This window comes from Pimephales promelas, chromosome 5, assembly GCF_988280905.1.
Source record: "Pimephales promelas chromosome 5, fPimPro1.hap1.1, whole genome shotgun sequence".
NCBI classification, from domain to species: Eukaryota; Metazoa; Chordata; class Actinopteri; order Cypriniformes; family Leuciscidae; genus Pimephales; species Pimephales promelas.
The window spans coordinates 33,477,601-33,493,551 of NC_142773.1; the positions used below are offsets into that span (position 1 = coordinate 33,477,601).

General features: G+C 37.1%; 2 protein-coding genes across 2 annotated transcripts in view; one reads left to right on the top strand and one right to left on the bottom strand.

Moving 5' to 3' along the window:
• The first annotated feature begins 762 nt into the window (after window positions 1-762).
• On the top strand, window positions 763-5,219 carry ptgs2a (prostaglandin-endoperoxide synthase 2a). Its single transcript, XM_039677873.2, has 9 exons — window positions 763-922; window positions 1,041-1,157; window positions 1,248-1,391; window positions 1,495-1,799; window positions 1,931-2,014; window positions 2,428-2,674; window positions 2,762-3,048; window positions 3,334-3,481; window positions 4,493-5,219. Exons 1-9 carry the CDS (start codon window positions 862-864, stop codon window positions 4,903-4,905), a joined length of 1,806 nt encoding a protein of 601 aa, XP_039533807.2. The 5' UTR covers window positions 763-861; the 3' UTR covers window positions 4,906-5,219.
• odr4 (odr-4 GPCR localization factor homolog) overlaps window positions 4,907-15,951 on the bottom strand; it is a 30,754-nt gene continuing 19,709 nt past the window's right edge. Inside the window, exon 15 of the mRNA XM_089131347.1 lies at window positions 4,907-6,530. The gene's annotated coding sequence lies outside the window, so the exon portion shown is untranslated. The remainder of the gene's footprint in view (window positions 6,531-15,951) is intronic.

Genomic DNA, 15,951 nt, shown 5'->3' on the forward strand with positions numbered 1-15,951 from the left:
TTCTTTCCCGTGTCTCTAACTAAGAAATATATTTAATATTTCCAGAGCACTTCGACCAGGAGTATCAAAATATATCTGCTAACGGACTCCTGGCTGGGACCCGTTACACTACTGTAGGCTAAATGCAAAATGTCGTTACGTCCAATATTTAGGTTTTCATTTGATATTTATTTCATAATAAGAAATTCAATCATAACACCTAAAAATACACTCAGAAAGAATCCATGCAAAAAATACGACTGAATAGCGACATTTGCTCTAGGTGGCGCTCATGAGATGGAAAGGAATGACTGTGGATTATCAATGGAGTAGGTTACAATCTACATCTTGTGTCGCGTCTGATTTTGATCATGGTTTTCGTAGAAATGTTTCATTTTCTCCACCGATGCCATGTCTATAAAATAGTTACTTTACCCCAAACATATACAGCCTATTTTGGAAGTAGCCTACACAACCATGAAAATAATTAGGCCTATGTAAACATTTGAGTAGCCCATTCAGTTAAAAAAAATCCTGAATTGCCTGATCTGAAAATTATTATAGTTTTATTTTTATAACTATATTTGTCAACGGTTTTTACTAAAAGATATAATAGCTTCATTAACAAGTCACTTTTATTTTTGATAAGAAATGAATAGGCCTACATTTTCCCAAATATAAATCATTGATGAATGTGCCTTGTGGAAAAATACAGTCGGCTTGACGTTGCAAACCTTTTTTTCTAGTCATCTTGGAAATTGCGCAATAACTTCCTTCTAGCTTAAAAAGCGCAGGTTCGCTTCAAGGTGCACAGATTTACTCGAGCTGTTCCAGAGTGCGCGTCTCTGCTTGGGAGTAAACATAATAGATACAATCTCTGGAATGAATAGACTGGTTTGCCTGGTGGTACTTTCAAGCTTTTGGATCTTTCCCGGTGAAGGATGTAAGTTAGCTCAGCTTTAGCAATGTTTGCCTGCTTCTTTCACAGTTTTTCTAAATGAATGCAATAACCTAGAAACATTCTTTCTCTTTTTTTTTACGTTATGATTTTTTTCTTGCAGACGACCCTTGCTGTATACAGCCTTGCCAAAACCAGGGTGTGTGTTTATCCAAAGGCACTGATGCTTATGAATGTGACTGTACCAGGACAGGTTATTATGGTGAAAACTGCACTACACGTAAGTCTGGTAATGGATTGTATTTACAGATAAAAATTTACATAGAGAAAATGTGTGCACTCAAAATTATTATTTTTTCTTTCCTCACAGCTGAGCTTCTCACACGTATCAGATCAACTCTAAAACCAAGTCCAGACAACGTGCATTATATTTTAACACATTATAAATGGATCTGGGACATTATCAACAACATTTCTTACCTGAGAGATGCCATAATGAGCTATGTATTGACATGTAAGTTGAATGATGTTGCTTTTTAAGTGGATTTAGTAAAACTGAATGTTTTTAATAAACAAATAAATGCACAAAGTAATATTGCCTTTTTCTTGTTTTACAGCAAGGTCCCATTTGGTCGACAGTCCACCGACGTACAATGCAGATTATAACTACAAAAGCTGGGAAGCGTATTCAAACCTGTCCTATTACACCCGCACCCTCGCCCCATTGCCCCAGAACTGCCCTACGCCGGATCTCCCAAATGCAAAGCAGGTGGTGGAGAAGGTGCTGTTGAGGAAACAGTTCATCCCTGATCCACAGAGGTCCAGTCTCATGTTTGCTTTCTTCGCCCAGCATTTCACTCATCAGTTCTTCAAGACGGACTTTAAAAAAGGACCAGCCTTCACCAAAGCCTTGGGTCATGGAGTAAGTGGCACTCAAAGCTATTAACCATTTTACTTGGAGAGAACATTTTACTACTATCCAAAGTGTATATGGAACTATGTAATTTCTGTAATTTCTTGAATGAAATTTCTAAAGGTTCTGTAATGTTTTAGGTGGACTTGGGGCATATTTATGGAGAGACACTGGAGAGACAACACAAACTTCGTCTATTTAAAGATGGGAAGCTAAAGTATCAGGTTTGTGCTATACAAATTGACATTGAAACAGAACTTAAAAGGGATAGTTCACCCAAACAAGAAAATTCTGTCATCATTTACTCACCCTCAAATTTTTCCATTTTCATTTTAAAATTTCTCAATTTTTTTCCCATATTATTCAAAGAGGGCATTTTGAAGAACCGTTTTTGTCCATACAATGAAAGTCAGTAGGGACAAAAAACAAAACAACATTGGACCCCATTGACTTTTAATAAAGATATTTTAAGTTCCTAAGAAACAGTCATATAGTACAGGTTTGGAACGACATGAGAATTTCAAATCAAATTTAATAATAACCAAATTAAAATCTTAAGGGGAACTACAGCTTTTAAATGGATATAAGTGGTTAAATGTGAAAAAAGTATTTAATGAATTTTTTTTTTGACCCTTAGGTTGTGGGTGGTGAGGTGTACCCTCCGCTGGTGAAAGATGTCCAGGTGGAGATGCACTATCCTCCACATGTCCCGGAGGAACATAAATTTGCTGTGGGTCATGAGGCCTTCGGTCTGGTCCCAGGTTTGATGATGTATGCAACCATTTGGCTCCGTGAACACAACCGTGTATGTGTTATCATGAAGCAAGAGCATCCCGACTGGGATGACGAAAGAATCTTCCAAACCACTCGTCTCATCCTGATTGGTGAGTCAAGATTGCCCCATCTAAAACATGCCTAATCTTCACAATTTTGTGGAGAGATTAAATATTTCCTTAATTATTTTCTTCCAGGTGAGACCATCAAAATCGTGATTGAGGACTACGTTCAGCATCTGAGTGGCTACAACTTCAAGCTCAAGTTTGACCCAGAGCTTCTCTTCAATCAACGCTTCCAGTACCAGAACCGCATTTCTTCCGAATTCAACACTCTGTATCACTGGCACCCGCTGATGCCCGACCACTTTCAGATCCAGGATCAGGTTTACGGCTACCATCAGTTTGTGTTTAACAACTCAATAGTGACCGAACACGGCATCCGAAACATGGTGGAGTCTTTCACCAAACAGACGTCTGGAAGGGTGAGTTTCACTTGTAGATAGAAAGATTCTCATGTTGTTCAAAACCTGTATATCCAAAAGAAGATATTTTGTAACATTTTATTGTTATTTTCTTCATACAATGAAAGCGAGTGAGGTTCAGTGTTGATTTGGACCCCATTGACTTTCATAATATGGACTTGCTAAATATTCAGTTATTCAGAATATCGTCTTTTGTGCTCTGCCGAAGAAAAAAGTCGTAATGACATGAGTGTGCATAAATCACTTTACAGTCTTTGTAAATCTATCTCATGTTTTCGTGAACAGGTGGCTGGTGGACGCAACCTGCCGGCTTCAGTTCAGGGAGTTGCTGTTAAATCTTTGGAGCATTCAAGACAGATGCGCTACCAGTCTTTCAATGCCTACAGGAAACGCTTCAACATGAAGCCCTACTCGTCCTTTGAGGAGATGACAGGTAAGACAAACCGTGAACATCACTGGTGTCAATCCTAAAGGCCCGTTCACACCAAAGAGGATAACTGTAACTAAAAAGTTTTAATAATATGAACACATAAGTTCCGTATTTGACACAAGGATGCTCTTCAGTTTCCGGTTGGGGAGATTAAATTGGAGGAAAAGCGAGAAAAACCGAGAAAAGAAGCATAAACACAACGGGAGGTGTCTGTTTAGTTTGTTTTTGTGACTAACGTTTCTTTAGTATAACCATGGAGTATAAAATTCAATATAAATTCTCGGTATTGCATTGGACTCTGCGATCGGCGGAAGTTATCGAGCATCCTTACACCTTCATCGGAAATATCGCCGTGCATAGAGCCCATTCTACGAGAATACGGAAGTCCACACTACAACTATAATGATAATGACACAGAAGAACTAAATCGTTGGAATCACTCTCAGGACGATTTTTTTTCCCAGTTGATGAACAATAAATCAGAACCCGAAGAGTTTGAAGAGCTTGCACATTTAAAGCAACACCAAGTAACTTTTCCTCTGCGGTCACCCTACAGGTTGGAAGCGGAATTGTCCATTACTGCTGTCGTAAATAATTTAGCCTACTGCATCCTTCTGTTGCACCAGCACAAACGCACATGCTCTCAATTTATCCATGTCTCATTCGGACTATCTGATCCGATCTGGCAATCTTACGTAGCGTGGATATATCAGATAAAGGACCGCAAAGCGGTGGCATAAGTGCATTTCACCGTGTCACGACTTTATGAACCACTGAAACGATTTTGAAAACATTATTTTAAGGTAAAAAAACGTACTTAGTGTTGCTTTAAAACAGCTGGTGCCCTTATAAAACAGAATGCTATCATCTGTTGGTGTGTACACTAGTTATAGTTGAACAGGCCTAAAATATGGCAAAAATGGAAAACCAATTCTTTTATAAAGATTTAGAAATGAGAATATTAGGAAAAATACACCTCTTATTTAACTGCAACTTTTTTGTATGGCTAAACAGGAGACAAGGAGCTGGCAGACGAACTGAAGAAGCTGTACGGTCATGTAGATGCGGTTGAGCTGTATCCTGGCCTTCTTGTGGAGAAACCTAGACCCAACGCTGTATTTGGGGAGACTATTGTGGAGATGGGAGCCCCCTACTCTCTCAAAGGCCTCATGGGAAATGCTATTTGTTCTCCTGAATATTGGATGCCCAGCACATTTGGTGGGAAAGTTGGATTTGACATTGTTAACACAGCCTCACTCAAGAAGCTGGTGTGCTTGAATGTCAACGGACCCTGTCCGATGGTGTCCTTTCAGGTGCCTGATGTGAAATTTCAGAGTTCTGAAAACATCAATTCAAGCTCAGTGCACTCCACACAAAATAATATTAATCCAACGATTGTCTTGAACGAGCGGAGTTCAGAGCTCTAAAAGATTTTGAAGTTCTACGTTATATTTTAAATTGATATTTATTTGTTAATTTATTTATATTAATAATTTATTTCAATGATGTATTTATTGCTGATTTTTCACATTGTTGTTGACATGCTACAAGCATTTTATTGTTCTTTTTACACATACTTGAAAAAAAAATATCACAAGGTGGTGTTCTCAGATGCTTTTGTGTTACAAGTGCGGATTTTTTTTATAATAAATGTAGAGGTTTTTTTAGCATTCACATTTCAAATGGCAGTAAACTGTTGACAGTATTGGCCATTTCTTGAATAAAAAAAAATTAGTGTTAATATGTTTTGTGTCCCTTTTTTGGCAATTATTCTTACACAATGAAAATTAGATTTCTACAGATATGCATATACTGTAAAAAAATATTGTTGGTTTAAGTTAAGAAAATGAAGTAACTTGGTTGCCTTAAAATTTTAAGTTCATTGAATTGGGTCAAAATTGAGTTAATACAATGAAGGAGATTGATTGAATCATCAGAAACTCAAAATATTAAGTTATCTGAACCACATTAATTATTTAAGTTAATTTAACAAAAGAAAAAAAATGTGATTACAAATCATGAACATATTTTTTTTACAGTGTAGAAATATATACACTGCCTTTCAAACCAGACCAAACTAAAACAAAATAACAAATATATATTTGTATTTTACTTGGAGTCCAGTTTTCAAGAAAATATTATTTTTATACTTTTAGTGACATTTATAATTTTATAAAAGATTTCTATTTCAAATAAATGCTGTTGTGAACTTTCTATTAATCAGAACAGTAACAAATACAAAAAAATGCATCAGTGTCAACAAAATATTAACCAGCATAACTGTTTTCAACATTGATAATAATAATAAATGTTTCTTGAGCAGTAAATCAGCATTTTAGAATGATTTCTGAATTATCATATTATGACACTGAAGACTGGAATAATGATGCTGAAAATATCTTTACCATCACAGGAATAAATTACATTTTGAGAGAAAACAGCTATTATTAATTTCACAATTTTCTGTACCCAAAAACATTATACTGAACCAAACATTTAACAATAGTGTATTTAAAAATGTCCAGCATTTTTTTTTCTCTGTCCAATTTTTTTTTTTTTAAGTATTGGATGGATACTAGTCTTATATTCTGAGGAGTACAATTGTTTAACTGTTCTCTGAATGAATTGGATTGTGCTAAAGCTATGACGTTTCATCCACTGTGCTTGGCCCTGTAATTGCTGTAACTGCTAAATCTTTTCTTACATTACTTTTACTAAAAGTCTTTCAAAGGAAACTGCTGAACTCTCTGAACTTGCAATGCAGTTTGCCAAAAATGAGGCTGCATAATAAAAAAAAGCCCAAAGTGAATCAGTGATTCTCTTCAGCAGACCCAACTTCCCGACTGATTGCGCATGATGTGATGAATACTGACTGCAATGATAAAATAACACCACCATATTGACCAGAGCCAACATACACTGTCAAGCTCCATAACAATCAACTGAAACAACACACAGAAAACTGCACGCGGTGACGTGCGGGAATGCACTCGTTTAGAGCAGGAAAATGTTGCATGGCAACTCTTCTGGGAAAGGGCTTTGGTGCCTTAAACTGGAAGGAAAAAAAAATAGATTAGAAGACTAACAGAGTTTACTTTTCCCAGACGACAACCAGCACAAGACCGCAGGTTCTGTGTGAGGAGGAAAGATTTATTTTTATGATGCAGATAAAGGGAAGTGTGGAACAATAGTGGTTGAGCTTAAACATAATAAAATATTGAATATTGCATTTCTTCCTCAGGTAATTTTGAGGTTAGGGAAATTAAAGGGTGCAACATACATTAATGTGCTTGAAAGAAGCAAAGGCTCAGGGAGAAGCATATCAGCACAGGCCATAAACTAAACAGAATGAAACGTTCTATCAAAGAAATGAATTACAGAAACTTGGCTTCATTGTTGAGACAATTATTTGGGTGGTACTGGGAACTTTCAGGAAAGGCTCTGCAAGCACCAGCATGCCAAACAAAACCTGCTGAAAAATGTATCACTGGTGTGGTGAGCCAAATTACCGAAGTGACAGTGGAATGTGAAATGGATGTTAGGGAAAGGAAGACTAAAGTCACAAAGGCATGGCTTTATACAAGATCACTCACAAAGGCCAGCTGAGATTACAAATCGCTGATGCAATTCGGGTTACGAAACTGAAGGAATACAAATTTATTAAATGTTTCATAAAGGTTTAACAGTATTTTCAACTGAAAAATGTATACAGTGTTTACCATTTTGAGGCCAATAAGATTAAGCCAAGCATTACAGGTGTCACACATTAGCTTTTGTCTTTATGCGCTTCCTGGCCATTAAGTTCAAGATTCAGCTTTGCTTTTGTAATGGTAAAAGTGTGACCACGCTGGTCAGACTGAGCGTCTCCGGTAATCTGCTGAATCATTTACATTTGCTTTGTTTCAAGAGACTCCTCCTCAATTTAACTCCTCCAGATTAGCATTTCAAGGCACAGAAAACTGCTATGCTAAAGAACTGGGTGCCTGTTGAATCATATACATTTGCTTTTGTTTCAGTTTCTCCCCCCCTCAATGTAAACTCCTCCCCTCTAAATGCATAAATTGTAAGGGAACGTTTTCCCTTAGTCAGACTATCCTTGAGATGACTACAGCGGCGCAATAAAGAACTTCTGTGTGAAAGATACCTCAAAAGTCTCCTGGTCTCCTGAGTTTTCTACAAGGAAAGAAAAGTTTCTTACAAAACCCACATGCAGGACATGTGTGAGAATCAGAAAAGAGCTGGAAACTGGTTAGAAAAGAAAAGTTGACCAAGGATTGTGTAGCGTTGACTAGCCCTGATTCTTACAGACAGAACTTAGCTCAGGACTTGGCTTAGTAATGGTAACATCTAAATGAATTCATTTTATTCAAGGCAAAATATTTTTTAAAGCTACACTGTGTGATTTTTACCCCCATCTAGTGGTGAAAGGTATATAGTGACCATATGATTCACTATATTAGTTTCTGTTCCTCTCAATTCCGATTTCGTTTTAACTCCTACGGTGGCCAATGTAGTCCAAGATTAACATGGCTTCCAGTTCGACTTCGTCCATGAGTGTTAACTCAAACGTAAACGCGAAAGGCGAAGCTTGAATTAACGGGTATGTCCCTCTTTGGCTAATGTACTTTCAAGATAGAGGGGCAACATGGAGACCGACATTAGAACCCCTTACCCGTATGTATTTTCAATGGCATATTGAGAATACTTTATTACTTGAATGAAGTAAATATACATTAATGAGCACATATATTTTTGAAAGAACTAAGTGTTTTTAGCTAAGAATAAACTAAAAGAGTTACACGGTGTAGCTTTAACATAACTGAATAAACCTAAATACATTTATACAAAAAAATGAGTATGGGTTAGAAAGGGGACAACTGCAAGTTGTCATTTGTTACAGTGTTTTTGTTTGATTGAATAAGAATATCATTCAAAATTGATGTTCAGTCCAGACTGAATGAAAAGACTTAGACTACATGTCTTTTGTCCAGTTGTGAGGAACGTGTAGCCTACTGGTCATATTCAGAAAGTGATTCTAAACTCTCAACATCTACATACATTTTATATAGGCTAAAGCTCAAACTCAAGCAAAAAAAAATCTAGGAAGCTTTTTTTCGTCAAAAAATTTAAAAGGTAAATTGCGACTTTTTATCTCACAATTCAGACTTTTAATCAGATTATGTAAAAAGGTCAGAATTGTGAGATGTAAACTCACTTAGGTTCTTGTCTTTGATTTGTGTTGTGGTTTATTCTCCTGCGAGCTCCAATATATTTTGGTTTTGTGATGAAAGACTGTTCATTGTTTGTGCGGGTTGCTGTTCCCCGAGGTGAGGAACAGCCTAAGGTGAAGAACCACTTTAGCGTAATTTTATTGCTAAAAGATTTTCAAAATAACCTAAATCAGAATAACACAACAAACTATCCATTTAAATATATTTTTATAAACAATCATTGATTCGTTTTTAATACTAAAAAGTAAAGAATTTAGCACAGCATTTCAAATAAACTTTCCTGTTAGAATCAGGATAAACCATTTAAGGCATCTATAACTCATATCAAAAAGTTGAGAAACAGGTGAAACAGCCACAAATTTACACTGATTTACACATGATTTCTACTAATGTTAAATTATTATGCATTAAAAAAGATCGACAGATATCCATGGCAACACGGCAGATATACAACCCACTTGTATAGCCTACACATTCACAAATAAATGGGCAAGTAGTCAAAGGAAATAACTGCTTCTCTAGAGGTAATTAAAATAACTTCATGATCTATGTCTGTGTGAACATGTCTGATGCTCTTTGTGGTTTCAAATGATTAATTGCATATTACCGAGCCAGTAAATAAAGAGGGTGCAGAAGGAATGTGAATGACAGGTGTTGCGTGTCTGTGCATGCATGTTTGTGATTATACAGTAAAAGCGGCTCATATCAGAGCCAGCATGGCTTAGGATGATAGCTGTGCATTTCCATCAAATTTCCTGTTGCGTAAAACTCAGAAGCGAGGGAAATAGGATCCAGCTGCAGAGAAGGATTATTAAAGAAATAAAAATGCGTTTTTGTAATTTACATGGAAACAAGACCTATCGTTTTCAAAAACTTGCATTTTGAAACCTGTTTTCAGCCCCCTAAAACGTCATTAATGAACGGCCTTAAAGGGTTAGTTCACCCAAAAATGAAAATTCTGTCAGTATTTACTCACCCTCATGTTGTTCCAACCCCGTAAGACCTTCGTTCATCTTCGGAACACAAATTAAGATATTTAAGATATTAAGATCGCTCCTGAATACAGTCCATAGGCTTCTTGAGGGACTGGCTCTTGCTGTCCCCGAAAAGTCATTAAAGACCTCGTTAAAATAGTCCAAGTGACTACAGGGGCTCAATCTTAAGTTTATCAAACGACGAGAACACTTGTGTGCGCAAAAAAACCAACAAAAATAACGACTTTATTTCAACTATTCACTTCCTTCTCTATGCGCCTCTAGTCAGTTAACGTAGTGTGATTGCGTAGAACTACGTCACACATAGGCTCACTATTGGCTGACGCTGGTCATGTGTGTGTGATGCGTGTGACGTACAATAACAGAAGCTTACGCTATTAAACTAGTAACCTGACTCACGCAGAGGGAGAAATAAACGAATAGTTGAAATAAAGTCGTTATTTTTGTTGTTTTTTTGCGCACAAAAGTGTTCTCGTCGTTTGATAAACTTAAGATTGAGCCCCTGTAGTCACTTGGACTATTTTAACGATGTCTTTAATGACTTTTCGTGGACAGCAAGAGCCAGTCCCTCAAGAAGCCTATGGACTGTATGCAGGAGCGATCTTAATATCTTAAATATCTTAATTTGTGTTCCGAAGATGAAAGAAGGTCTTACGGGGTTGTAACAACATGGGGGTGAGTAAATACTGACAGAATTTTCATTTTTGGGTGAACTAACCCTTTAACGCATACAGCGGTTTCCGTTTTTAGTTCAAGACAGTGCAACTGCAAACAAGAGGAGACTTAAAAAGGGAACAAATCAAGAGGGGACATGTAGGAGAACTCAAACAATAATCAGGTAACAAGGGGGAGGCTCAGACAATGACAAGAGCACATGGGCCAAAATAACAAAACACAAGACAGGACAGGCATGTGACAGTGGTAACATGTTGTATAAAACTACATGTTGACACAGAAAACCATCAAATTCCATGAAGCATGACTAATCATGGACTATTTGGTTTAATATGTTTCATATAGTCCAAGTCACGCTGGTTCAGAAAAACAGAAAGAGCACAGACTCTTTGTCCTCATGAAGCTCTTTTGTGGATGTCTGAGATTAGCTCTAGGGTAAACCAGGGTGCTAGTTATGAAGACATCATGGCATTTACACATACCTGTAACACAAGAAAACAAAGAAACCGCAGACCAGCAGTCTTCATGCATGGACTACTTCTTTTACATTCGTCTGTTGATTGAATAGTGGTTTTACATCTAACCGTATTAAATGAAATATGGTGATCATAGTTTTTTTTCTTAACATAGTCTTAAATAATTTGACATATGGACCAGTAAGGTGGGGATAAAACTACTGCTTTTGCTTTAAAGCTTATGAATAAGCATCCTGCCACTCTTTTAGGGCACTTAATTTTTTCCCCTCTGTGTTTATGTTAAAGAATACTGCTGCAATCATTAGGAAAATTGTCTTTTTCCCAAGTGGCCAGTTTTCCCAAGTTAGTTTGCATAGTGTCATTAGACCATGTTAGATATATGAAGGACTATGCATTTATACTCTGATCAAACCACATGCGGACCAGTGGTCCCTTACCATCTAGCACCTTCTCTGGGGTGTTCCACTGTATACTGCAGATGACTGACAAAACCTTTCAGTGTACTCATCCTGAACCTCAACATCCTCCAGTTGACTGGTCGGCAGTGATGACCAGTCACTGTTTATCTTTTCCTGGCTTCCAGCTTAACTCCTCCCGCCTGCTCTAGAGCCAAAAAGAGGGTCTTTCCGCTACCTCCCCCAACCTGCGAGCAGCTGTCTTCTCCCTTCCCGCTATTCCCAGGGCTGTAAACATCTTCCACACAGACCGTGCCGGGAAACTCCTGCAGTCATCCTCAACTGGAAATAGCCATACCTGCCACCCTTTGTCCTTGGATTGTTGGACCAGATCCTGGTACTTATCTGTCTTCCCACGGTTCCATCAGTTCAATCAGGGTGACCCTCTTCACCTCCTCAGACTATATGACCATATCAGGCCTCAGGACGTTTGGACAACCTGGGGAGGGTGTAGTATCCTTCCCAAGTTCCCCTTATCTCCTAAGATTGTGCCGCCTGCAGGAGGCTCTTCTTGTTCTTCTTCTGTCTCTCAAGATGTCAGCAAGTACTCTGAGGACCTTCTAATGACGCCATCTATATCTCCCCTGGCTAAGTGCAGTCTTGTACCCCGCCAATATGTGCACCAACGTACCTCTTCCTCCACATAACTTGCACAGTGAGTCCTCCCTCATTCCCCACCTGTGCAGGTTTGTTGGCGTTGGAAGAGTGTCGTACACTGATCGGAGCAGGAAAGAGATGCGAAAGAGCTCTAGTCTTAAAAGTTCAGACCTGATTTTCTGCTTTGCTAGGTCCCATTTTGTCCAAGCTCCTTGTGATATAAGTTCCACAGCCCTTGACCTTCACCGAATTCTTCCAGGTGTCGGACCTGGGATCTTGCTTATCATGCTTATGCTTGGATCGTGCTCATCCTCTGCCTTGGGTCTGCTTTCACCCATTGCTAGAAGTGGTTGTTCCCAAGTCAATATCTCAATTTCCAGTCACGGGTTCCCAATGATGTCCTTCAAAATCAGCACGCTTTCGGCCTGTGCCACTGATGTAGTAGCTGCCCATTTGCTTCCTGACTGACAGCGTTGTGCACTCGAGACTCGGACTCGGTCTCGAGACCATATTTTAATGGACTCGGTCTTGTCATGGACTCGTGTGCATTTTGACTCGGAATTGACTCGTACTCGAACATATTGGGAGTCGGGACTCGGACTTATTCCCGAGTCCACTCGAGTCCCATTCAAAATATGTCATGATTATTACTGTATGTTAATATTTCTTTAAATTATTGTTTGATTGAAATGTCCAATGATTGCTGACTTTCTTGTGCGCAACTGCGGATGACTTGAGACTATAACGTTCGCGGCACGCAAATGCAGCAGGACCCAGGTCAGATGTGTTGTGGAGCCTCTAGCTCAACTATTTATCGAAAATGTCTGCCTTATCATCCATAATTCAGTTTGCATATAAGAGCCACACAGAATTCATGTGCAGTAATGTTATGTGAAAGAGCACTTACTAATTGTAAAAATTGTAAGTCATATAATAAAATTACCTTTACACCACTATGTGGCCTTTTTACCATTACAGTGTACATGATTCCATGCTATATTTGGTTTACTGTTTGAGTATGGTGCCAATTTTATTGTTACCAGCAAATATTTTACATATTCTTGAAGATATCTTTAAGTTTGGTTTGAGACCCAACCTCTCTGGTCTCGTTCTCGGCTTGGACTCGACTGTCTTTGGTCTCGGTCTCGACTCGGACTCGAGTGAGCTGGTCTCGACTACAACACTGCTTCCTTATCTTGTGGTGATGCTTGCACCTCTGAAATTTTAATTGCTGGAGTCTCTGTACATCATCACTGCCCTACACGTTTCCACCTTGAACTTCTCATCCACTGATGATATCTATTCACTGTATTCAGAGTTATAACTTTATTATTCATATTTACATGTATATATTCAGGCTTATAAAAATATTCAGGCTTATCATATTTGTATCTTTATAATCAGATTACATTTATATATTCACAATTTACATATAGTTATTTCCTGTTTGGCTCCTCAGTATTATAATATATACATTATAACATTATAAAATACAATACAGATATTACTATACCCAACAGATCAACACCTAAGAAATGAGGTGGGTATTTTCTTTTTTACAAGTATTTTTTTACAAGACTGTCCATAATCATCCCCTCAATACAGGTGGTCTGAACTCTCATTTGTTATCTCTTTTATTCACGGGCATTTCCAGTCCCATTTTATGCCAGATGTCTGTTGCACATCCAAGCCAAGTTCCAACCCCAAAATGCGTAGACTGAGACAAAACAGAAATTCCAGCTTCACACGCACAGACCACCAGGAGGTTTATTGAATCATTCAGTCTTCAGCAGCTTTTTTCAGTATGGCTTTACAAAATTGACAAGTACAGCTATAGCTATACCATTCAGCAAACCATGAGTCACTGCATGGGATAAATGTGTTAGAGGTTGATTCTCTTTGTTTCCTTTACAGGGAAGTAAAGAAAGCAGCCTTTAAAGTAAATATGTGCATTCCTAGACACCCCATTCATACTTTTCAAAACTGTAGAGAGAAGTTGAGTAACAATATTCCTCTTGAATGTTTGTAAGTGTCTTTGACATCACTTTGAGCTAAGTAGTGACAGTATGAGGTGAAATCATTAGCGGAAGTCATCTGGAGTCTTACACCCCGCTCAAAACAAATACACAACCCTGTATCCTTAGCAACAGGCCTTACCTAAGAGATTTAAAAAAATGTGTGGTTCTGAGCTGAAGGATTCTGAGAGTATATTAACTTTACCCTTACAAGTACAACACATCCGGTCAATACACATCCACTCACCCGTCCACTGAGCCTACTTTACTTCAGATGTTTAAGAATCTCAAATATTTAAAATATACAGAGAGACATTTTACATTTTACTGAATCAGATCAGAAATGCCCATTATTAACTGAGAATTAATATATATATATATATATATATAGTGACAAAGTAACCGAAATTTGGAAAAGATTCTGTCCACTATCTTAATCTGGTGACTATGATGATTATATGAGATTCGAACTGTTTTCAGTTTCTTAAGAGGATGTATATAAACAGATAGGAGATGCGTACACAGGTGCAGAGGTTTTGCGTCACTCTGTATATTTGGTATATAAACAGTGTGGTGCTGATACTAATGCATTTCCTGTGTTTGTTCAATTCAGATGTCAAGGCTTATATAACAATATTGAGCTTAAATAAACACCAAACAGCAAGTTTGTGATTTTTTTTAGAACAAAAAGTTATTTTGAGTGTCTTGAATGTCAAGTATTAACATAAGAGAGCAATATAAACTCAGTTGTAAATAAAAAACTCTCAAATGATCTCATTCAGCTGACCTTAATATAGAATAAGAAATTTTTCTTTTTCCAAAAAAAAAAAAAAATTATCTATAAAATGTTATAATTGATAAAATATATTATCAATATAACAATAAGAGCAAATTGTTTTTATAAAAAATGTGAATGTCAGAATTTTAATATTTAGAATTTTTACTTTTTTATTTGTTTATTCTTTTAAGGTTTAAATTTTTAAGGTTTAAATCTCTTAGACATTTGGAGACCACTGAACATCTGTATTATTTGACTAAAATTCAATAATGTTGAATTTTACATTTTTCTTTTTGATTTTTTGCTTTTATTTGTTTATTTATTATTATTATTATTTTTTTTTTTACATTTTTTGTGTCAAATATAAACCATCATGATCAAACATGATTTTTTTCACAAAACATGAATTATTGTGTCATGTAGGCTAATTGAGAAAACTGTCTAGTCCGCTGTCATCATCCGACCTCATACAATCAGTGAAACTCATCTCATTATCAGATGACACCTGCTGGTGACCAGAAACCGATACGTTTACAAGATACTGTGATATCGAAGACTACGTATTAACTAACATTTCCAAAAAATAAAATAAATTGTATGTCTAGACAATGGAAAATATGTTAATATCATCCCACACCTTATAAAACAAATCGATTTATGCCAGAATTGTCAATGCTTGTCTTGTATTGACAGATTTATATAGCATTAATCATGAGTTGGTCATAGTTGTGGTCCCGTGAAGCCAGTACAAAACTAAATGACATGCACCTGTTCACCTGTTATACTTTTCACAATGCCAGCGGTGTGCAATGGATATGTAAAAATCAACATTATCTAGAGATGATCTGAAGCGTTAATGACAGCTCCATCACCGCTTGTCATGTTGTATCAGTTCTATGGTGTATTAATCATCAATTTGTCATGCTGTAGCCTCATATCAGTGTCTTCACACAAAACAGAATGACATACACTTTTATGCAATCAGGCTAATATTTATACAAAGTATTAGCAGTATTGAGTGGGTTTCAGGTGAAATTGTCTAGTTTGGCATCTGTACCATGCTAATAATAATAATTAAAAAATGTTTGACTTCTGGTCTGAAGATCCTAGTGTGCTGAATTTCATAACATAAGCAATAAGCATATTTCTTGGTCATATCCAATTAAAAACAATTTACGTACAGGGAATATCAGATTTAGTCAGAGTGGTTCACTTAAGGTAAGCATTCCTGAACTTCCAGGACTGAGTTAT